We start from the raw sequence: 25,212 nt of genomic DNA, 5'->3' as shown, positions 1-25,212 counted from the left end.
GGCATGATTTAGGAGACGCCAGATAAATCCTTCTGGGATATTTGTAAATCTAGCAGATGGGGACAAATACAAATCATGGCAGATTTTTGTGCTTTGACTGATCTGGTCTTTCCTTTAAAGACATTTCCTCCAACAAAGACCTTGCCTCATGAAGGGAATGCTGATAAAACATTATAAAAAAATCGATTTTATACAATGCTGAAATCAGCAACCTCAATGCATTAAACATTATATCACCACCACTCTCTTTGTGCAGGGCTCAGAGATTCACCTGACAGGGGACAGCATGGAAGCCCCTCTTGTGTGTTTGGATGAGGAGTTTGAGGACCTCCGGCCCTGCCGGATGGATGAGCTGGACCATCCAGCACTCAACCACTCCTCTTACTCCACCACCAGCACCGTCCCCCTGGCCTCCATCACCCGCGAGGACTTCTCTGAGCTGGAGAACTTCTCTGAGATGATGAGCTTCAAGTCGATGGAGGACCTGGTCAACGAGTTCGACGAAAAGCTCAACGTCTGCTTCCACAATTATAACACCAAGACGGAGGGCCTGGCGCCCATACGCAGCCAGTCACACAACCAAGAGGATGAGGAGCGGCTGCAGGATGAAGAGTGAGTGACCTCTATTTATATAGTTAGACACAAAATTTGCTGCATAAGGTCCAGTTATTGGACATTTTCTGAAGCTCTCAGTCACATCTTGTGGCCTTCATTAGTGGCCATCTGCTAATAAGCCTTTTCAACTCTTCAGGATGCACAAATGAGATCTTAATGGATCTGCTACTCTAACAGGATTACCTGAATTATTATAAACTGGTACTTGTAGCACTTACAGTCAGTTGAAAAAACATTTTTAGATGCAGGAAATGCTTCTGGAAGCCACAGGGTTAAATATAACAATAACTTTACATTCCAAACAGCATCTTATGTTACAACATTGTTAATATACAGAAAATATATAATAATAAATAATAAAATAATATAATCCTTAGCTCTGAACTAATAACATTTGCTTACTAAATCTCCATTTCAGTATTTCAGCCTTTCTGCAAAACGGGTTGTGCTTTGTGATTCATCTAATTAGGCAATCATAATAAAGTGATATAAATAAACACAATTATTCTATAGTGACGTAATAAGATACCACAGCCAGAATCTCAGCACACATAAAAACAGAAGGCACTCCTCCAGCCCTTTATGTAAATCCAGTCCTGACATACTCATTATGCTGCCATTCTTGCCATCCACAGCACACACTGGAGGCCAAAACAGTGGCTCAGCAGCCCAGCACGCCACACATGACAAAAGCCAAAATATTTCCCCCCACACAGACCACAACATCCCAAACAAACCAGTCAATCAGCGGCATGACCCCACCCTCCCCTCCCCGCTCCACAGTAAGGCTGCATGCTGAATTATTCAATGTGCAGTGATGTACGCCTCAGTTGGCTTTGACTCTGTCTGTTTGTCTGTCTCCGTCTCTGCCTCTCTACCAGCTGACTGCCAGATCCTCCTCCTTTAGCTAGCAGGCTCTGAGGCGGAAACACAGACGTCCTCACACCATGTGGATATGAATAGGGCTAAAAATAGCTTGACTGTCAGTGCACAAAGAGAGTGTTTGGAAAGGAATCATGTGATTTTTTTTCAAAACAATATCAAATTGCTGGTAAAAATTAGTTTATATTCATGAATAAGACTTTGATTATTGAGCACAGAACACAGGGCTGTGGATGGTTGGGAGCTCTACGTACTTACACTAATCTGCATGTTATGACCAAGACACAAGTCTAGTGCCTTACACTGGTTTGTGAAAAGCACTACAGACAAGATGAGGTCAGTTTTTCCCAATCAGACATAGTGACTGTTCCAAACCTCATCTAGACTTCTGTCTCATTGTTCCTCCCATTTAATACCAATTCTTGAAAGTGACAGCTCATTCCGCTATTTCAAATCAAGTAGGTCTCATTCATTATATTTGTTCACCTCAGTGCCACACAGATTATAATCAGCCACTGATGTTGTGTTATGGCTTTAAGGAAAGGGGGTGCAGTCTCAATTAAAGTGACTCATTTTAAACCAGAGAGACTCAAAAACCTACTGAAATAATCGCCAACACTCTAAATCTGCTGTTTGGTTGAAAACAGTCTGTTGCACGTTTTGGTCTAATCCCTGCAGATGCCTGATTAGAAACGCAGATATGAGTGAGTCCGACAAGCTAGAATATTAAACAGAATGATTTCTCTTCAGTGGCTGTGGGCCAACAAACACAGCAGGACAGCTTTGTAACACAGAGTTCCAGTTCCGGCTGGTCAGACATTGATGTTTTATAAGAGCTGGATTCCAAACTGAAAATGGCGCCTATTTAGTCCAATAAGAATTGCCCGGCTGGCACATACATCAAAAAAAGTTTCTAGCTTCCATGTTGTGTGGCCTACTGAATATGCGTAGTAGTGTTTCTCCCTCTGACCCCGCCCACGAGTTCCCACTTGGCCCATAGACTTTACATTGTGATGACATCATTAATTTTTAAATCGCTTTTCTCGGCTCGAGGAAGGTTTTACAAATATAAAACCTCCATGGATCAAAATTGATAACAGAAAGAGTCATAATTGTCATAATGTCAACAGTTTTACAGATGTTTTACAATGGTGGTCTATGGGGAAAATGCTTTTTGGGCCGCAGGGGGATCTTTCACTGCAATACCGCGAGTGACCACTGGGAAAAATTGGCTATAGCTCTTATCATTATATCATACATCCATGACAACCAAACCGTGTCCTTGTGTTACGAGTGCAGTACGTCCTGTTCATGTGTTGTTGTGGTTTGTGCTGTGGTTATTACTGATTTTTAAAATGTTTTTAACGGGGTTAGTTTTATTTCATTTAAACTGCTCAGTTTCATTTAGAGGAAAAGTTTAACTTTTTTTGGAAATATAGTTGCATTCTTGCAGAAGCTTAGATGAAAACATTGATACCAGTTATATATGAAGCTACAGCCAGTGGCTCATTAGCATAGTTTAACATACTGAAAATCCAGTTTATTTGTGTAGCACTGTTACAAATGTGGTTGAAACTATTTTACATGGAAATAACATTAAAACTAAAACATTAACATGGAAAAAGCAAGCTATTCAAAGCAGCTACCTCTCAATAATCATGAAGTTATATAACCACTTTTTCCAGTGTGTGAATGACGGTAGCATTGGCGACAGTGCAACTTCCTGTGAGCAAACAATAGTCACTTTACAAGATGGTGTCATCTAATCTACTTATCTTTCAAGAAAACATAAAACATCTAAGCACAAAATCCATTATCTTATATATTACAATGCAGTGCTCATAAAAAGAGAGGAACACATTTCACATAATGAACTTTTTTATTTATATTCATCTTAAGTGTATTGAAACTTTTGGTCCTGTTTATGTGCTGGTGCTTGCAGCCATGGCACGCAGGCATGGCTGGTGAGGTAAGCTGTTAGCTGAATGGTGTCCACTGTGTGACCGGGTGTGGGCAGTGCCACTGGGAGCAGGGCAGGAGGCCTGAGCCAACCTCTCAGTGGAGGAGGAAAAAACACAAAGGCTCTAAAACAAAGGACACTTCTCTCCCAGTTTCATGCCATTCCTCCTCAGACAGACGCTCGCTCCGGGTTGCAGAGGCACTGGCACAATGATGTGAGAAGCTTTATCTAAATCTCTGCTCAGGATACCTTTTAACGAGTAGTAAGCTGTGCTTTTTTCTGTTGTGCATTGTTCCTCCGCAGTCATTGACTTGCCACGTTGAAATATTGACTGAGTTGCAGGCTGCTAAAGACAGAGCTGAGTAGACTGCCTTATAACCAGGGAGATAAACCACCTCACCAAACTCTAGTCAAAACTGTTATATAACTGTCTAACTAAACTGTGTGTGGACACACCAGCTTAAAATAGTCTAGCCTTTAGAGATAAGGCCAAAAACAGTGTTCTAATGCTTCTCTTTGACATTTTTGTGTGCATGTATGTTATTTTGCAGTGTTTGGGATGCTCTAACTGACAACTACATCTGCACCTGGGACAGCCCCGACTCAGAGGGACTCAACGGCAATCTTTCTGAGCAGGAGGTACATGTCACTCTATATCTTTCTATTTTTCTGTTTCTGCTTATTCCTTCTTCCTACTTATTTTGTATTTGGTCTACATTCACTCCATATGTCTTTGGGAGTAGCAACCCCCACCTTCCCCCCAGTTTTCTTTTTTTTTTATGGCAGATAAGGAAGGATTTGAGGTATTTATTTGTCTTTCCACTCACTACAAATGGTTCAATAATGTCTGTTGCACTATTTATGAGACAAATATGGTTTTGTTTTTATGGTTTTAGACATCTATGAATGACAGGACCAATTTGTGTAGCTAGATACTGAGTAACTAACTGGTCCATTCTATCTGATTCTTAATCTCATACTGCTGACACTTGAAGTCATGCTTGACCAACTTTGACTGGTCTGCCATTTAGCAGAGGTCTCCCTCTTCCTTCCCTCGCTTAATTGGCTGTCACATTCAGCTTGGACAGCAGGCACTTACTGAAGCAGTCTAGGCCATGTTTGGGCTGGTCGAGGCTAGAGCAGATGTTTTTGTCCCAGAGGGAGAGGGTTGTTGTGTGAATGCATCATAGTGCTTATATTCAGCTAGATCCTGTCTTCAAACCCAGCTGGTGAATTCTATTGTTATATCACAACAGACCAACAGTAGATATTCATAAATGACAGTACCCTTAAGGCCAGTAGGATGATGCTATTCTCCTTTTTCTTCTGTGGATTTTCTATAAATTTCAGTTTCTTCTGCCACACTGGCTGTCAATGCTTGTTCTAACCAGAACACATGAGGACCACAGAATACATCTGCTAGTATTCTGTCTGTGGATTTTTCAACAAACAGCAAACGGGAAATATTTCATGAATTGTCTCACTATTGTCAATAATAGACTAACACTGTGGACATAATAACAAGATAAGACTCTACAATCATGTGAGGTCTGTGAGGCTGCACTTTGGCACAGCAGTGATTTGAGCTATATGTAATGACAGCATGCTAACATGCTCACAATGATAATGCTAACATGTTGATGTTAAGCAGTTAATGTTAACCACTGTCACCATCTTAGTTGAGCATGTTACCATGCTAACATTTGCTAATTAGCACTAAAGACAATGGAAAGCTGAGGCTGATGGGAATGTCAGTATTTTTGCAGGTACATTGAAATTTTGATCGCTTTTGTGCAAAATTTATTTCCACATTTATGAAAGTGTCTAAGTGCTCACCTTAAATCTCAGTCAAAGGCGTGTACCTATGAACATGATTTGTGACATCTCACAACTAGTTAAAAAAGTGTGATGTGGTTCACACACCCTGAGACTTTTTAGAAGACATCGTTTGTCAAGCAGTTAAACTTGACACAAAAATATCTGTACATTCATACATTTTGGATTTTTCAATGAGGGAGAAAGAAATAGATGTAGTTTTATGAGTCTAACTAGTTAAATGAACTTTTTCATGGAAAAAACATTACAGATACAAATTTTTATATGTCAGGAGGGAATCTCTAAGGGATCACCAAATTAATTACAATTCATGCTGAGAGGAACATTAATATCTGTAGCAAATTTCATTGTAATCCATTCAAATGAAAAGTCAGAGGATCACCAAAATCAGTAGGATTCATCCTCTGGGGCTCATGATTTTTTGTACAAAATTTCATGGTAAACCATGTAACAGTTGTTGAGATATTTTGGTCGGGACCAAGGTGGTGAACCAACCAGCCGACAGACAGACATTACTACACCTACAGCCCATGGCACAGATTACTTCACTTGTTATAGTTAACTGTATGAAAGTCCAATATTGTAAATAAGTAAATACATTTAAAGTTTAATATAAACTATTTAAATACTTTTACAAATGGAATAGTAAATTGTTTTTTAAAAAGTAATACTAAATAATGTAAAACCTTTCAAATATTTAAGCATGAGACTTCCAAATGAGTGCAATCCCAGGATGATCTCTCCTTCCAGGATCTAGCTCTTTTGGAAAATGAAAAAGGCACACAAAAGGCAGTCTGACTCTCGGTAACCTCCTTTCCTTCTAAAACATACTGTTGCAGCCATTTGTATCATAAATGTTGTTTGGTTCTTTGCAGATTCACGAAAAAGAGGAGGAGGAGATGAACGAGAAGAATGACAACGCCAACTGCCTGAGTGAAGAGCCTCTCATCACAGCTGATCAGGTGTGTGTGTGTGTGTTTGAGATAAAACAGTGATCTGTCTTTGTCTTGTTTTTGATATGAAGATAAAAAGCAGGCTGTAACATGAGGCTCAGCTAGAATGGTGCTTGTGTCCTCGTCTTCCTTTACCTTCCACACTTCACACATTCTGTATTTTTGTTTTGTTTGTTTGATTCACCATCATCTATCAGGTATTTTTTTAAGTATTCTTCCTTTTTCATTCAGAATTTGTTATATAATAATAATCATAATCATAATATCCTTTTTTTTAAAGTTTGAGTTTTTCATGCTGCTTTACAGACAGAAAAGTAAATAAAGAATGAATACAATGCAATTAGCAAAAAAGAATACATATAAAAGACAGAATAAAACTAATTAAAAGTCAATATATCACATAAATTGCTTCATTCCCAATGGAGGGCTATTCCAAAGCTGTGGGCCCCTGACAGTAAATGTCCTACTACCCTCTGTCTCCAGCCTCACTCTGGGGGCCGACAACAACAAGCCGCAGGCAGTTCAATCATTTCTAGAGCAGCTCAGCAAATAAGGAGTTACAGTATCTAAATGACTGGAGACAAAGGCATGTATAAGGGTTTGTGCATCACTCATAGAGAAAAAAAAATCTAATTTCGTCAATGCTTCTGAGTTGACAGATAGCTGGCCACGCCTAGACTTTATGCCTGCAAGAAAGGGTTGTGAGTGAGGTAAGCAAAGAGAGCTGTGATGGATTTATGGACAAATATGTCTGCCTATCATCAGCAGAAGAGTGAAAAGAAATATTGGAATTGCGCATTACTTGACCCAAAGTCAGCATGAAGATTGAAAACAGTAAAGGGACAAGAACAGACCTCTGAGGAACCCCACAAATAATATTATATTGCTAGATGTGTTATTCCTATTTTTATAGATCATAGTCTTCCACCCGGGTAATCATTACATATATTTATTAATGTGGCAGTGTGTGTGTGTTATCTTTAAACTGTGTGTTTGTGCAGTGTTTCATGCATGCTGCTTTGGGAGCTCATCACAATAAAACTACTCATGTCATGTATGACAGTGTGGATTGCTGGGTTGTTGTTAGATCATGCTGCTATAGAAGCTTAGACAGACACCTGCCTAAATCCAGCTCAAGCCTTTGTCCATCATACAGTGCTGCTGCAGTCTGTGTAGGCATCAGTAATGGATTTCAGTATGATATGTACACTTTTTACTCTACTGACAAATGGATGGTTATGGATGTGTGTCTCCTCTCCTAATGTCTTTCCTGTCCGTCCTCCTGTCTCCCTTCTCACTCTCTCACTCTCTCACCATCCAAGGTAATTGAGGAGATAGTTGAGATGATGGAGAACTCTCCAGATCCCGGAGAAACTGAGGAGGAGGACGAGGAGGAGAGCAGCCACTGCTCCCCTAGGACCAACCCCTCCCTGCTGGAGGAGATCAGACAGCTGTCCCAGGCCTCCAACAACAACTGCTCCTATGAAGGTAGAGCTTGAAGATAATTCATGTTCATGTTCAGCCCAGAGTCACTGGCACTTTGACTGCCCAGTCTGTTTTCAGTTGGTCTCGGGTTTGAACTGGTTTGTTTCCTGTCAAAACAAAGCTTCTTTGAGGCGTCTGCTCTTCCTATGTTGCTGTACTTCCCCAGTCAGGACACAGAAGGTGTAAAATACAGGTTTTTATATTAAATTTATTGTAAATGTGAATCTATTCTTGACAAAAATGACAAAATGTTGTAGTTGTATTTAAGCCAAACAGCCAAACATGTCTTCCATTGAAAGGAACCCTACAGTAATGGCAGTACTCTTTAGGTTACAGTCAATGTTTCTCCTTGAAGCATGTCACTAAACAATAAAACACCAAAGGCGAGACCACCCCCCCTCCCCTCAGATGAGACCTTGTCATAGGCTGGACATGACAAATATTATCATCCCTATTTCTAGAAGATGCAACATGAAGGCTAGTTATGATGTGGCTTTTGACGATGAGCACCGTAGTCAAGGACAAACATACTGCAGTAAATATCCTTCTTAATAAGTTGTTTACTCTCATATTCGGTCTTCAAATCTTATTTTGGAGAGATGTGGGAGAGATGTATATCATTAGTCATGTTCACAGAGTCGCCAGGGAGCCCCCCCCACACATCACCATTTGATTTAGTAATCCGCAGGGTTACATTAGTCATCTCATTTCAGCATCCATGGGTGAGAGATCAAGAGGAGAAGGTGTTCTTTGACATGAGGCACCCTGTCGCCAAACATATTGCAGATGCATGTGGTTCCTGAGGAGAATTCATTTATCCTGTCCACTGTGGGAATGAGAGCTGTGTGTGGCAGAGCACAGTGTGTAAATGCATTGATATGTCCAGTCTTTTGGTGTGTAGCATTATTGTTAAATGGGTTTTTTTTACATCTACATTTTAGGTATATCACTCTTGCTTAACATACTGTAAGATCAAATGAGCTGTGGGAGAACTGGATCTTTTCAGATGGAAGGGAAGAGAGACAAATTGAAATTGAAATTCTAGCTCACAACTGGCTTGAAAAAGTTCTTGTTAGTCTGGATAGACTCATAAATCATCGATGTGGAAAGAAACGGAAAGAAATATGTGGCAAAATTATCATCAGTCAACATTCGCGATACTCAATCTGGGGATCACGACCCTCCAAGAAGTTAGAAGATGAGTATTCAGGGTAGTGAGATTATTACTGGAGTAAGAAACAAGAAAAAACTAAATCTGCTGCAAAATTCTACACAGGCCTTAGATTTGTTTCTAATCTTTACCGTTTCCTTATGAAATACTGTATAGTTTTACATCTTAAGGCCTTTAAATTATTCAAATGAAACAGTCTGGGGAGAGAAAATTACTGTGTTTGAACTGCCCACAACTCACAAACATATAATCTCTGACAAAGACCTTGCTTTGTATCAAGGGGTCACAGGCAAAAGGGGGAAAAAAGGTTGGAATCACTGATAATGTGAAACAACCAGAAGTCGCCAGCTGTTTTGGTTAATGTCTTCCTTGATCTTTTTTTTGTAAATCAATGATATTTCCTCAGTGTTAAACCAAATGATTATATATAGAATTTTAAAATAAAGTCTGACTCTGAACACAGTTTACAAGTTTGTTGATGCATGAATTTGAATTTGAGTCTAAGTGTTGCTCTTTTACTCAAACTGAACTCAATGCACTCAATGTTAGCTCAACTGATTTTGCTTGTTTTCACACCGTCTGTATGTTTTCAGCATTCTGTCTGAACCTTTACTTTAACACAAAACAACTCTCTTCCCTCCCAAATCTCCATTCTCTCCCTGCTGCAGGCTTGAGTCTGATGCCCAGTTCTGCGCTGGTGGAACTGCTGCACCGGGTGGAGGCTGCAATCCGTGAGTACTCAGAGGAGCTGGTCAGCCAGTTGGCTCGGCGTGACGAGCTGGAGTTCGAGAAAGAGGTGAAGAACACGTTCATCACGGCCCTGATGGAGGTGCAGAACAGGCAGAAGGAGCAGCGAGACAGCAGCAAACGCAGACGCCGGGACAAGGCCCTGAGCCTGCAGGGGCCGGGGACGGTGGCGACTGTGAACGCTGGGAATACAGGCTCCACGGTCCGCACGGAGAAGACAGGGACCATGCCTGCCAAGGTAAGAGGGAGGGTATGCTTAACACACCTTTGAATTATTTACATTCTAAGAGAGTGTGTGTGTGCGCCATGACTTCAGCCCTTTCACACAAGAGTTTTACAATCTTGTTCTTTCGTCAGCGTCACTACACCAGTGTTAATTACTCCATAATGTGTTTATCCATTTCCAGTATGCGTGCTCATGAGTGTGCAGATTTGATGGTTGATCATTCCAGTTTAAATTAGAGAACAGTGAAACCACAGTGCCTGTTAGCTCTCATTCCTTCCTCTGACTGTTAACAAAATGGATCTCAGTTCCATTAGGCTTTAAAGTGTCTGCCAGGAAAGATCCTATAGTGGAAGTGACCTGTCCACTACATACAGTAACAGTCCACTCCTGTCCAATAACAGAGAAACAACCTAATGGATTCTCCCTCCATACAAAATGCAAAACACAGCAGTAGTGTTTGTATCCGGTGACTGCTGGGTACCTGAGACCATTACTGAAGTAATATGAATGCACAGATGACTTAATGATGCAGATGCAGTATAGACAATAAAAGTAACTGTATCTCACCTTGATGTCTTGTTTGTCAGCAACATGTGAGATGCTGAAAGGTCTGTACTGTACTCCAGCAAAATGAATCACTCTTGATCAGATGTAAGCCTGTCTGTCTGTTTTACTGAGGAGCTAAGTTGTCATAGAGATCATCAGTATATATGTATCATGCCATAATGGTCTGTACTGTGTGTGTGTGTGTGTGTGTGTGTGTGTGTTTGTGTGATTCGTGACCTGCAGCGTTTCAGCATGGAGGGACTGTCCAACATCCTGCAGACGGGCATCAGACAGACATTTGGAAGCACAGGGAATGACAAACAGGTAAGGTGTATGAAGTATTAAAAACTCCATATACTTCTGAATATGTATGCAAATATGTTTCAGAATACAGCAGTTAGTGTTCCTATACAGCATGTAGCATAACAAGACAATGCACATTTGCAATCTCGTTGAAAAACTCCTTTGTCATTCAAAATGTTTTTTCAAAATGAATTGCACCTACATGTACATGTATATGTTTTGACACATCAGAAGGAGCAGGCCTTGAATTGTTAAGGGAACCCTCCCTTTAACATCAGTTCAATGCACAGTTGAGGTCATACACAGAGATCATTGGCCCACTGTAACCTGATCTCTGTTCATAGTGTAAGCAATATGCTATGGTACACTGCAAGAAATATCCATCTTAAAGGCCCACACTGTTTGTCCACATAAATCACAGGTGGATACACATAAATAAATGAAAAGTTTGACTTACAGATTAAAGACTAGAAACAAGGGGAAACAGATAGTTAGGCTCTGTCCGAAGGTAAAATTCCACCCACAATCACCTCTAAAGTGTACTAATTAACAAACTAATTAACTGGTTATAGATCTCTTTTTTTAATCTGTACAAAAATTGAAGAAATAATCTGGCACATAATCTTGTTATTAACTATTTACACTTCAGTTTCAGCTGTTACCCCCTGTTTCCAGTCTTAAACTAAGCTAAGCTAACTGTCTGCTGCAGCATCATCACCATCAGCTGACAGTTCGCTAAGCTTAGAAAGTGAATGTTTCTTTTCCCAAAATGTCAAGCTGTTGCTATAAGTTCTCAGGTTCAATGCTGTGTGGACTCCAGTGATAGAAAGCTGCTACTGATCAGCCTCCACATTAAAATACCAGCTCATCACCTGTCAGCTTGACTGTTAAATATCCCAGTTTTTATCTTAAACCTTCTGAACCCCGACTCTGTTTCTAGTATCTAAACACAGTCATTCCATTTGAGAAGAAAGGCACCCCTCCATCTGTTGACGACCTGCAGATGCTCACAAAAAGTAAGCAAGTGAAGAACGTTTGTATCAGAGGCAAATGATAATTACTGGCTGGAAAAACAAGTGCATATCCTGTTGATACATTTTGTATTTCTTCCCCCCTAGTTCTTTTTGCCATGAAGGAGGACAGTGAGAAGGTGCCTACACTGCTAACTGACTACATATTGAAAGGTAAACACAGGTTTCAACACTGCTACAAAGTGGTTGGTGAAGAATAAGTCAGTGTTCAGCTTGGATTTGATGAATAAAAATGGGTTTAAGTGGTTATAGTGAACTGAGCTGAACAAAATACAGTAGTAAGGAAGTCACAAGAATGAAAATCAAAGCTAACTTTGTTCTGTCAAATCATTGTAAAGACTTAACATTATTATCCACTCTTTCCCTTCTCTAGTCTTGTGTCCTACCTAAAGCACCGCCAGGCCAGGGGCCACAGTGTGATGGAGAATTCTTCCTCCTCCTCCAGGGCTTTTTCCAACCCTCCTCGCCTCTGGCCCGAGCTGCATGACCTCCCCTCTTTTACCATTATCAACCATGGATACTCACCATCGGCATTATCGTATTCACCTCAACTATGACTACTGCCTTTCGCTGAGCTCACCTTCTCCTCTCCTGCACATTAAGCTCAGGCCAGACCCCCCCCGAATGGCCGCCATCTGAATACTTAAACAAGTGGGACAAGCCAAGCCCACTTTTAAAGGACTTCACTAATGGAGCATGACATGCTATTAACAATCACAACACCACTTTGGTACAGGGATAAAAATGTTACCACAGCTTTCTTTTCCATAATTTCTTTACTGTTTTTTCTTCTTTTTTTTCATTTCCTGTGAAAGAATTTAAATGTTGTCAAGTTCTGACTCTTATTCATAAACTGACCTCTTAACCACTGGGTTCTGTTGACTGTTCATTGGTTCATAAGGACTACACTGTAAAATGAATGACATGCCATACTGCATCCTCATGTGATCATCTCCCTGTGTTGTTTCAGATGAAAAAAGGAATTCATTTGAATACAAAAGCCATGCACCTTTTCTGCCAACTTAGTACTGTAGCTCCATGTGAATGAACAGAAACACAACTATTACGGGTGCAGTGCAGTGCATTACACGGCTTTCTTTTTGGGGTTTCTTTTTCTTTATATTTTACTCTCTGAATATCCAGTGCTCTTCTGACTTTTTTGTAATTTCTTTTAATTTGTATCTAAATATTTGATATAAACTGTGTTGCAGATTTTCTACTTTTATTTACTGTGTCATCAGAGTGACAGGCTACCATGCATTCCACCCTGCTCAGCCACGTGGAGGTGTATCACTGACTTTTCCTTGGATATCATCCCCTGAAGAGACGAGCTCATTTCAGTAAAGGCGTGCATATTTGCATATTAGCATATTTATGACTTCCTTTGCGCCATGTAGGTGAATGTTACATCGCTAATCGCAAATTCTAATAAACATTCTACCCTAATGGTGTGTGCGTTTGCTGTCTTTACCTCGTGAGTTTAGCAGGTCACGTGATCAATGCTGATGTAAGAAGGCTAACGAAACAAGCTGCACATGGTGATGCAAACAGACTCTCTGCTGCATGTTTTTTCTTCGGATAATGTATCAAAAACACTTAACAAAGTAGCATTTGTTCTATCTTAAATACCAAATATGGATCATTTACATCTCCATCACTGAGCATGGTGCTTATTGTCAATGTGTAAACCTAACTGAACAACACTGCCTTGGTGGAAAATCAGTTTGGAGAAAAATAAAGTATGCCTTTCAAACATCAATTATCCTTCTTTAGAGATTCATGCACATGCTTTTATTTTTTTTTCAACAAGCTTTTTTCTCTATCTGATCCTTTTCTGGCGCTGTGCCACATGTGACCCTGCTTCCTAAGACGGTGTTCCTTTCAGGAAATGCTGCAGATTGTCATTTGATTAATCAGAAACATGTTATCATAAAGTACATTATGTAAAAATGAAAGTATTTGTAAACAGGAGGGAGAAGGTCTGACTGTTGCCTCAGGACGGCAGATAGCAGTAGAGGTTATATTTGACAGTGATTGTTTTTAGATGACAGTGTGCACTTGGTCATGAGGATGGTTTCTCTCCCAGATAGATACACTTTGCTGCCCTCTAGTGACTGAACTTAAACCCCAGATGACCTCTGGGAATGTGTCACCACGTTTACATGGTATCCAGCCATTAGTATTTGAAATGTATTAGGATAGACAGTTTCAGATATAAACAATGTTTGAATAGTGATTGTAATGCAAGTGAACTGTAACTTAAATGCTAAAGACTGAATTTAATATCACCATTGACTAGATTGTGCCCCATGATGTGTGTTCAAAAATAAATGTGGATAAAGTCATACAAATTATTTATGAGGGCATGAGTATGAATGGGTTGTTCTGTTAAACCCCACCCCCCACCCCTTTATTGTCTCTTTATGGCCAGTGGATTAATGTCAGAGACAGTGATTACACACTCCAGAGCTCTCTTAATCTTGAATTACAGTAACTCTTAAAATCTTTATCCTTACTAAGTATTTGTTTATGGGATGTGACAATTTGTCTTTATCATTAATCATGTCAGACACAAGTTATTATTCAAAGCAGATTATTTTATACGTCTTAAAACATGTGTGGTGGGATCTTTGTTTCTTTTGATTATCATCCTGTTGAATTACAGTTAAGTTTCTAATTCTAAGTAAAGTTTTCTAATCTTTGAACATTTTTTTCTAGAACAGATCCTAAACAAAAACCTGCTTTGGAAATGAGTCAGACTGAAATCATCTTTAAGATTTAACATTTTGACAAAACACTCATACTCACACTTGTTCGTTTGTATTTTAATTGAAAATATCATACAAAGCTTTTTCCATGAACATAAATATGAAGGATACAAGTGCACACCGCACATTAATGTCCACAGTTCAGGACTACTGTATAAATAAGCACAAGTTTGGCCACCAGTTTATACACAGTAGTTCTACAATCCATCCAGATTCATAACTCACTGACAGTGAGCACTTTAGTTTATGAAACATTAACTATTTATAAACTCTGCTTATGTGCTCTTATACACTACTGTATAAAAATAAAGGCTTGTCTCGAATACATTTTAATGTTCATAATGTACACTTTTTAAATGCCATTCACAAGTTAAAACTGTATGTTTATGAACTGTAGCTGTACTCTCTAACTCTTCTTCACCACTTTCACATTCATCTTTCCATTTTGCTCTCATGTATTAAAAACAATACAAACCTTCAAGATACAACTACCACACGTGTTTCACTGTTACTTCCCTGCAAGCTTGTGTCAAAACTGATTTCAGAATGGGCCTGTTACGTTTCCCTTCAACATCATCAAGTTTCAAATGATACATTTCAGGATTGGTTTGATATTCCGACCTTCTGTGCACACTAAAGAAAAAAAAAAAAAAAGAAGCGAAACAGCAAATATATTCTCCAGTGTAATGACATTACAGCAGGACAGATAGTACGATCACTATCATTATACATATTTCTTCGATTTTCAGACTCATGATATTTAAATAGGCCTTTATGTGACTTGAAAGTGACCAGAACAAGGGTAATACAGACACATTTAACACATATGTTAAGATGATTACGTCTCTAGCGATTTGGTTACATTCTGACTCTGTAATAAACTGTATAACACTGTAATAAAGATGTTTCATGTGTAAAAACTAAGTCAAAATTGTTAAAAAAAGGGCCAGCAGAGCAGCCTCACAGAATAATGTCTCTGTGTTATTTACTGTGTGTAACATGAGCTACAGCTGTGTTAAAGTGTTATACATCAATTCTTTTTATTCTTTTTGTTGGAAACCTCTTTGTGGTTTAGTTTTTGCTTATTTAGCTCAGTAATATTAAGCCAACAAGAATTTGATACAATATTCTGTGGTTTGTTTTAAATTAGCAAATGTACTCAACTTTAAAGAGGAGGAGTTTATCTTCATCTTCTCATATTAGAAAATTTTTGAAAATTACTGACTAGGCACCTTCATGAGTCTTCAGAGAAAATTGTATCAACTTCCTGTTACCATTTCTTGGTAATGTTTCTGTCAATCAAATGGGAAAAAAAGACTGTAGCTTATAGGAGTGAATCAAAACGCTTCCCTACTGACCTACACTAGAAAACAAACAACATATAAAGAGAGCATGTTGACGTAATGAAGCGATACATACTGTATATCTTTGGTTCAGTATCCAGTGTTGCAGGCAAACATATTACTTCTATCATATGTTACATACAGGCTGTGGCCAACAATATGCTTTGCTGTCTGTCACACAGAAAATAAATATTATATTTACAATTTCAATGCTGTAGGCAACTTTAAATTATTACAACTCAAGTGTGGACTTGTGCATTAGCAAAGTCACCTTACTGCAATTCTAAATAGTGCTCAATATTCTAAGAAGCTTTTGCTAATCTGTGTTTAAAGAATTGAGTCTAAGAGCATTTTATAAGCTGAACCACCGACAGATGTAAAGCCAAAAAAAAAGGATTAGGATACTTTGCATTACCAAACTTTATCATATACAGTATATAATGTTGTCCTATCTTTCTTTCAATAAGTCTGCTGCAGAAATATACTCAGTAATACAAATATGTTTATACATTACACCCACTCTTCACTAACTTCACTTTGTTCTACATTCTCTCCTCTGAGTAGAACTGATATATTGTGCTTACACATATTTTGGTCTTGATGAGTCCTCCTTTAGCTAGTATTAAATTAAAGATGATACATAAAGTACATCACAGCAGACCTACAGAGGCTCTTTCTCATTTCATCTGTATACTCATCTGTGAGACTTGAATACAAATAAATGCCCCACTTGTTTCATTCTTTCTGTTCACTTTGTAAAAATTAGCATGGCAGGAGGGAGAAAAAAAAAAGATTTTTGGAAGAAATGACAACATGGAAAGCTAAATTTGAAAAAAAAAAACAAACAAACATTAGAAATGCTTTGATAAAGTAGAAAAGATGATACTAGACAAATGTATGAAAATCATATCTATACATAGTTTGCAATGTATACAGTGCATACAGAATATAAAAGAGACTTATGTATACTTTAAGCAAGTAAACAGTCTGTGTCTGAAAGTCTTGCCATGAAAGCATCTTGGCGCAAAAGCAAGCGTCAATAAGTGAATTTGACCTTTTCATCTACTGTAATTCTTTGCTAAATAGTAGTTAAAGCGTTCCCTTAAAAAAAAAAAAAAAAAAAAAAAGATCAGCAGTTGACCCTTTTGGACGGTATAAAGGGACAGTATTCCACTGTTTCCTCAACTTTAATTCATCTTTTCTCAACAGCACTGTTCTGCCAGTGCTTGCTGGTGTTAGACCAGAGATCCGGCCTGGTTCTGCGCAGGCACCATAATGGGCACCCCTCCCATCCTGGTGATGTTGGAGGCTGTGACTGTAGAGGTGGGCAGCGGTGGAGGGGAGGGAGCCGCCTGAAGCTGCAGCTGAGGTTGGCTGTAGGTCTGCGGGAGTGCCTGGGCCTGGGGCAGCTGGGTGTAGCGCTCTGGTCCAGGCAGGGGGCTCCCATTGGTGCTGGCCCCGGAGGACATGGGCTGTCCGCGTGGCAGGGTGGTGTTGTTGTTGTAGCTGTAGTGGGTGGGGGTGGAGGCTCCGTGATGGCGGGACGGTCTGTAACCAGCCATGCTGCCCGTGGCGGTGATGATAGAAGCGGTGTCTGAGGGGGGGCGCTGAGGGTACTGCTGCAGGTGGTGGTGGTTGTTGTGGTGGTGCGAGGGATCTTTGTGATGTGGGCTGGAGGCGATAGAGGACAGGGTGCCATTCTTGGAGATGATATCAGAACCCATGCCGCTCTTAGCCCAGGACACACGCTTAGGAGCCTGAGCATCCTCCCTGGAGGTGGATAAGACACAGGTGTGTAAAGCTAAGCTGTTCTCTGTATGTGTTCATTTCACAAATGTTCAGTATTTGTATCTGTATTCAGATTTATTCAGATTGCTGTTTTCTGTTTAATTGTTTCTTACTGAAATTTACAGTGCAGTATATTCCTCATACATATATTTACTGGTTACTAGCAGTTCCTGTTCACACTGTACAAACAGCCACCTGGATTACTTTTGATAGTGATGAAAAGCCTGTTTTACATGATTTCTAGATTGATTTATGTTTTATCGTTGATGGAGATCCTGCCACGGCTGACATAAAAAAATCCTGCAAAAATTCAGATGCTGTTTACATCTGTTCAGAGTGCATTAACAACCAATTCTGTCATTCTGACTGAGCAGCAGCTACTTTATAGTTGTAAGAAAGATGAAGTCATAGCATTTTCCTGGTGATGGAACAATTCTGCCACCAGAGAAAAAAGCTTCATTTCATCATCTCATATAAATCAAATAAGATTCTGGGTCAGCCTTTGTGTAAACAGCTGTTTTGGAACCTTTCATGAAATATTCCGTAAATGCAGCCATGGATAAGCCACAGAAACTCACTTGATTTCGTTGGCCATGTCATCCTCACTGTCTCGCCGCCTCTTCATCAGGAAAACCAGGCAGATGAGGAGAAAGATGAAGCCAATCACTGAGCCCACTGTGGCGCCAGCAATCATCCCAGCATTACTGGCTACAGGAACAATCATGGGACACACAATGATTACACCAAAGCACATAAACAAAGAACTCACAAGAGAAACCCTCAAAAACAACTAAAAGTCTGATTCCAACACTCTCCTATTTCTATGTGTCTGGTGATAAATAGAATTGTTTGTGTTGCTGTGTGGTTCGTACAGGAAACGATCTCCAGGTTGATGAAGCAGCTCTCTTCTCCGGCTATGTTTTTGGCTGTGCACACGTACTTCCCTGACATGTTAGTGCTCAGGTTGCTCAGCTTCAGAGTGCCGGTCTTCTCATCTAAAACAGCATAGAACACAGAGGACTACGGTCAAGCATGTATGCATACACATTATTCCATGTGTATATACACGCACATGGACATACATGCACACACATGACAACACAAAATCAGAGATGCATCCACTTCTTTGACATATTAAACTTTTAGACGTTGTGAATATGCTCCATTTTACATTTTACTCAGAATTTTACTCGAGATGATAATTCACAGATGAGTGTTAAAATAACAGGGATTATATACAAGACAAATAAAATCAGCTCAGTCCTTTGTTAATAATCCACCACCCAATTTGTCAATTATGGACAATGCAACAGTTGGCTTAGCCACAGTTTGTGGTGTATTAGGGAGTTGCATACTGGAACTATTTCTTGGTAGGTTGCAGTGACTTTCAGGAATCTTTGCTGGTTGCCAACAAGACTTGCTGGAAGGCAAATTGTTTTTTAACCTTGGCAGAGCCAAGCTAACGGTTTCCTCCTGCTTCCAGTCTTTATGCTAAGCTAAGCTTGGTTGGTTGCTGGCTGTAGCTTCATTTTTAGCATATAGATATAACAGTGTTATCAGTCTTCTCATCTAACTCTCTCTCGAGAAAGCGAATAAGCTTATTATAAAAACATCTCTTACTATTACAGCACGAACATCATCACTGAAGAAAGTCTCTATGTTGATGTTTTTAACATCCTTTCTACTGCAATGGAATGTAATTTACTAATTCTGTAATCAAAAACTGGGCTGCAGTAAGCTTCCAGGAACCTGACTATAAAATACTTGTTCAGCAACTGCAGTAACATAAACATGCCTACAAATATTAACTGGAGATTAACAATTAGTTAGCTCCACTCACTGAGCATGGGTGAGAAGAAGACCTCAGTGGTGGGACTGACTTTCTTCCACTTGTACATAGGAATGGGCTTCCCACTGCTGGACTTGCAGCTCAGAGTCACGTTTCCTTTCGGCACTGACTTCCCTGTTAGGGAGCACTTAGGAACAGCAGGAGGGACTGAGAGGAGAGGATTACAAAATCATCATTTTGTTAGATTATACAACATACTGTATGGAATTCAGTCTTTCTTAGTCAAGTTTTCGTACTGTAAGAAGTGCAACTATGGTGCAGGCAAGTTTCATTTCTCCGCATCTTACCCTTCACATCCAGACTGAGTTGGCCACTGTAGCCAGACTCGTTTGGTATGATGATCTGGCAGACGTAGCGTCCTGAGTCAGTCTCCTGGGTGTTGTTGATGTACACTGACACGTCTTTTGAGGGCATCTTGTTGATGAAACCAATCCGGTCCTTAAACTGGGAGTTGCCCATGGGAGATGAGTCCTTGGTGTAGGTAATGATCTGGACAAGAGAACAGAGAGCCAGTGTCAGATATAAAGAAACAGGAAATAAAAGAGGCTTGAAATGAATGTGCTGTACTCATTTTGTCCAGTTGCACTGAAGCAATCACATCTGTCTTTAAGAACAACAGGGGAAACAGTGTCATTGACATCCATGTGGATATGATTGCGTTTGACAGTTATCCTGGGTCAAAAGAATCAAAGAGATTTTGAATCCTAACATCTCTTGTCTAGAAAATTGTGATTGTTTGGCATTTCTTTAACATTTGGTGGAATGCATTACAGTAGTATAATAGTAGAGTATTCGAGTACTATTGTGTTCCACTGATGAAGTCCTCTCTCAAAATCATGTACTGCACATTTTGCTCCATTTCACGAGATGTGATGTGACACAGTTCTGGTGTGGAAACAGTTCCAGCAGAAAATAAATAGAAACTAGTTTGATTTTTTCTTCTGAATTTGAATAGTAACAGTAATACACCCTGAATACCAGCAGCCAATACAGTCCCACAGAGATTTGTCAACTCAGCCTCAAGCCCGGACACACAAAAACAGGAACAAACATTGAAGTTGGGCATAGGTAAAAGCCAGTGTGAAGTGCATTTTAAAGGACAAGTCCAACAATATTCTGTATTTTCCTTATTGCCAATAAGTCCGATATGTAGACCAAAACTTGATCCTACTAACAAATATTCTCTAATGCCTGATATATCTTATTCCTCTGTGCCGTAGAGCTCCACTGTTGTCCAAAAACTATTAAAAACACACGGTTGCACCGGCTGACATGTTCCTTCATTATCATGAACACACACACACGCACACACACACTGTAATTTATTCTGACTCAATCCCACACACACTGTCCTACTGCCAGAAATACTCACTAGAGCACCAAATGTGGTTTAATCCCCAGCTGAAAATACTGTAGTCACAAACAAATTCACTATTTCCTCCTGTTTGAGTAAAGTTGGCTAAAAACTACATTTCCTAGCTGTTTTAAGAAACTATTTTGATTTTTTAAAAAAATATGAAAGAATATATTTTTGCCCCATTTTTAAAGATTTACATCTTCATTAAGAACCAATGGGCTTGGAGCTGAGTATCACAGACTGGATTTTAATCAGAGAACAGTAGAGAACATCACACGCCTTATTGTTTAAGTTGAATCTTGAAAGCATCAATAATGAGAAGATGACTGTAAATACTGTGAAAACTAAATAATACTAAATACTACTGACACAGTTTTGGTCCAGCATTCTGAGCGAGTTATTGATGGAATAGTGAAGCTTGCATACATATACATACATATAAAGTGTTACAGTCATTGAGGCAGGTGGCTATAAAGGGATGGGGGACTTTCAGCAGGTCAGCAATTCAAAGTTGATTAAAGCTGGATTTAACAACTTGATTTACTTACAATCAAACTTCACTGCTGGTTGACTCAGTTCCACTTTGTCATGGTGTCAGTGTATGGAGGTGTGATCGGTTGTGATGTGAGATCAATACGAGGTCTATATAGAGTAATAAAGACCCTGACTAAGGCAGGTTTAGGCAAACATGGGGAAAGCAAAATCCATTTATGATTTTCTCCATATTGCTGGGTGACAAGATACTGTAAAACAGACTTCACTATTAGTTTAGAAAAACAAGACTGAACTAGTAATTTAACATATTTCTAACGTTCTGATCTCAATTTATGAATTAATTTGTCAGAAGAGATTACCTCACATTAGCTGCAGGACTGCTGATCTGGCAGCGCATCACTGTAACACACACATTCAGTTCTCTACAGAGTGAGTGGATCTGGGTTTGGCTTGGATGTGACAGTTTGTTCTTTTCATTCATCTTTTTGGCAATAAATGACAGAAAAGCAGAGTGAGACACTGGATGGCTGTCCAGGTGTATGAGAGAAAAAAAGGCCTCACTTTAAATCAACTGTGTCTTTTCCAGCTCTCTGAGTTCTCTTTTCCCCTGTTTTCTTTTTGATTGTGCTCCTCTTTTAGTTAGTCCATCTGCACAGCCCAATAATCTGATCCAGACAGATACATAAGCCGAGCCACGGCCAGGTCCCCAGATAATGTGTAAAAGACACAATACAGGGTTGAGGATGGGGGGGTTGTACAGTCAGGCTCTTTACACAAAACTCCTCTGCTTCATTTTTCACCGTGACAATGATTTCATAAATAGTCTGATGTGTAAAAACACATTTATCATGACACAGAAAAACACACCCTTGCTACCTTATGGTGTATATAAATAATACAGTGCTTCTATGAAAGCTTTAAACCATTTTTGTCTTGGATTAATTTCTAAGGGTTTACAAAGGAAGAGCTTTGCCAGATTAACAGTATAAGAACAAGCAAACATCCTTCATAACTGTAATCCCACATATTATAGCCACAGATGGCAAAGTAAAACATTTTTACTGCTGGGCTGGAGGTAGCGCAGTATACTGGACAGACTAAATGTTCCTTGTTTATGGGGTCCCCCGTTTGCTTCCTTACCATTTGGGAGTTGTTGGTAGTAGAAAAGGTCCAGAGGATTGTGTGGGTTCTCACGTCGCTGTTCGATTCATACGAGGCCCTCAGCTTTACCAAATGACCCTTGATCACATCCATACTGCTTTGGGGCATATTGATCTGGGCCCATATGCCTGGATGGAGAGAGGAGGAGGAGAGAAAAGACAACGGTCAGTGTGAGCCTTCTTCTCATCAAGGTTTGGTCCATACTCATCATCAAGGTGTTAAAGTCCTGCATTGATGAAAGCAGAGCTACAACAATCAACAGAAACTTCATCAGCAACTATTTAGATAATCAAATAATCATTTTAGCCATTTTTTTAAGCAAAACTACCACAAAAATTGCTATTTTTACCTTCTCAAATGTGATGATTTGATGCTTTTCTTTGTCATACATGACGTTAAACTGATTATCTTCAGGTTTTGGACTGTTGGTCTGACAAAATAAGACACCTGAAGACATCACTGACTCAAATTACACCAGCAATTTTTCACTATTTTCTGACATTTCATAGACCAAATGATTAATCGATTAATTGAGAAAATAATTCATTGAAAATGAAAATAATCGTTAGATGTAGCCTTTGATAAAAGCAATGAAAATCAATCTTATCATACAACTCTGTTTTAAACATGCATCGAATTGTGTCTCTACACATTCAGCTGCAGCTCTCAAAAAACCCAGACACTCTATATGCCATGTAAAATTGTCCCACATACAGACTATGTAGAGAAGTTATGATCTAAGCCCACATTATTCTCTAACAGCAACTAAAAACGAACTGTGGTGAAAAGATTTTACATCCATATCCATGACTTGAAGTGATGGTTAGAGAGGTGCAGTGATCTCCTGGCAAAGATGCTCTTTAACTTACAATGTCAAAATAATCACCTCTGTATTGATTTACCTCACTACAGGCACAGTAAAAATCTAATTCAGAATGGCTTGCACGCATTTCTGAGAAAGTATGATAGCACACGACATACTTAAAGACAAGATGTGATAATCTGCAGTCTTCTTTTTTGCAACTGGTACACACATTACATATTGTTTTGAGTTTTACTTGGATTCATCATTGCAAAGTAAAAGTGTCTCTAATAATTTGTAGATTCGGTTGATTACTGTATTGAGAATCTTAAATCAAGGTTAAACTATGAGATAAATAAATTAAATAACAAAGAGCAGACTTTTGAATCCACCCGAGGCTATAAAGAGGCAAATTAAGAAATTGTCATGCAATGTGTATTTATGGCCAGAGAGAGGCAGCAGCAAGCCAAAACAGAGCTGCTACTCACAGAAATAAATGTGTAGTGTATGTTTTACATGTTTCTGTTATGAATCAGCTTATATTATGTCCTTAAAATGATTTAATGTGTCAAGTGTCAAGAAAATGGCTTTCAATGACATTCATTTAAGTACACTGAAACTGTGTGAACTGCGCTCAGTGACTGATTGATGGCTTTATTTATATTTACTGTAATTAAAGATTTACTCAAATGAATGCCATTCCCTCCTTTGAGACATGTGGTTGCTTTGCATCATGTTGTTAGTCAACAGAAAGCCTTTCACTTATCTGTCCTTCACAGCAATCATGATGACAGAAAGCAAGGGACAAAGATTGTATAAAAGCAGATGAATATAACAGGAAGGTGACACACACACACACACACACACTTTATATCTATCACTCTCCCCTCACACAGCTTCTCTCACCCGATGTTCTCTTTTTCTCTCTCTCCTCTAACCTTTCCACCTCTCCTCTAGACAGCATTTCTCTTTGTCTTTCAGTCTCTTCCTCTCCGATGATATTCCTCCTAACAAATCCAACATTGAGGAGAGTTGTACCCGAGTCATTTTGGATCAGTCTCACACGGCTGCCGGTGTTAAGTGTGTGTGCGTGTGAGTTTTTGTTCCTCAGACGACATGCAATGTAGAAATGTGGCAGGTGTATATACATTTTTAAAATGAATGGGATTTATGTATGTGTGTGTATGTGTGTGTGGGTGTGTACGCGTGTGTTAACTAGTGTGATTGACACGACCCTTCATGTGAATACTAATGCAAATGATAGAAATCTAGCTAATGACACCCACTTAGAGGCACAAACTCACTCTATCAACTCCACTGCACTCAAAAATAGTGATTTTAAAGCTGCACTAGCCAAGATTTTACATACACATGCACTATGCATACTATATTAGCCTTCATTACTGTACCGAAAGCCAGGCATTCCAACTAATTAGTACAAGTGTTTGAGCACCACAGTTGTCACTAACAAGAATATTTCCTCATGCACAGGAAGTGATGCAATCAAATGTAAGAGCAAAGTCCAAAAGTGTTTCCCCAAGTGAGTGAATGTTCTGTCAGAGGAAACTGGACTCATCAGAGACGGCTGAAGGATGACCTCCTCATCACCTCTGCAACAGCTAGACACTACAAAGAGGAAATCTGGTCTACTAATGTCATTGCTTGTGGGTATTGAAGACCTCAGTATTCAAATAGTTGCCTCAGGCTTGCTGCTTTTCGGGGCCACCAACTTACAAAGTTTCCTAATGTTGTTTTTAAAGTCACAATGAAACTGCACTTTAGAGGTTTCTTCCTTACTTAATCTGTGAATTAAGTAAGGAAGTGAAACTTCCAGTGAAACTGGTAATAGTGAAAATGTTAAACCAGTAGGATGTCAGCTGAAAAGAGAAAGTCA

The 25,212-nt window shown here is 39.4% G+C and overlaps 2 protein-coding genes across 6 annotated transcripts in view; one reads left to right on the top strand and one right to left on the bottom strand.

Annotated features, from left to right (window-relative positions):
• The window catches only part of fez1 (fasciculation and elongation protein zeta 1 (zygin I)), a 33,464-nt gene extending 20,263 nt beyond the window's left edge, over window positions 1-13,201 (top strand). For all 5 annotated transcript variants that reach the window (XM_044370634.1, XM_044370633.1, XM_044370632.1 and 2 more), the window contains 9 exons: window positions 257-612; window positions 4,009-4,096; window positions 6,169-6,255; window positions 7,569-7,734; window positions 9,571-9,887; window positions 10,665-10,745; window positions 11,665-11,740; window positions 11,843-11,908; window positions 12,129-13,201. In XM_044370634.1, the coding sequence (XP_044226569.1) occupies window positions 257-612; window positions 4,009-4,096; window positions 6,169-6,255; window positions 7,569-7,734; window positions 9,571-9,887; window positions 10,665-10,745; window positions 11,665-11,740; window positions 11,843-11,908; window positions 12,129-12,145 (1,254 nt within the window). In that variant the 3' untranslated portion in view covers window positions 12,146-13,201. The remainder of the gene's footprint in view (window positions 1-256; window positions 613-4,008; window positions 4,097-6,168; window positions 6,256-7,568; window positions 7,735-9,570; window positions 9,888-10,664; window positions 10,746-11,664; window positions 11,741-11,842; window positions 11,909-12,128) is intronic.
• Window positions 13,202-14,563: 1,362 nt separating this feature from the next.
• esama (endothelial cell adhesion molecule a) overlaps window positions 14,564-25,212 on the bottom strand; it is a 55,257-nt gene continuing 44,608 nt past the window's right edge. The window contains exons 2-7 of the mRNA XM_044371257.1: window positions 22,496-22,644; window positions 19,791-19,992; window positions 19,495-19,650; window positions 18,527-18,649; window positions 18,233-18,362; window positions 14,564-17,636 (exon numbers count right to left, since the gene is read on the bottom strand). Of these exons, the coding sequence (XP_044227192.1) occupies window positions 17,102-17,636; window positions 18,233-18,362; window positions 18,527-18,649; window positions 19,495-19,650; window positions 19,791-19,992; window positions 22,496-22,644 (1,295 nt within the window). The 3' untranslated portion in view covers window positions 14,564-17,101. The remainder of the gene's footprint in view (window positions 17,637-18,232; window positions 18,363-18,526; window positions 18,650-19,494; window positions 19,651-19,790; window positions 19,993-22,495; window positions 22,645-25,212) is intronic.

The sequence above is a fragment of the Thunnus albacares genome, chromosome 13, assembly GCF_914725855.1.
Source record: "Thunnus albacares chromosome 13, fThuAlb1.1, whole genome shotgun sequence".
NCBI lineage: Eukaryota > Metazoa > Chordata > Actinopteri > Scombriformes > Scombridae > Thunnus > Thunnus albacares.
This window is presented reverse-complemented; position numbering and strand designations above follow the sequence as displayed.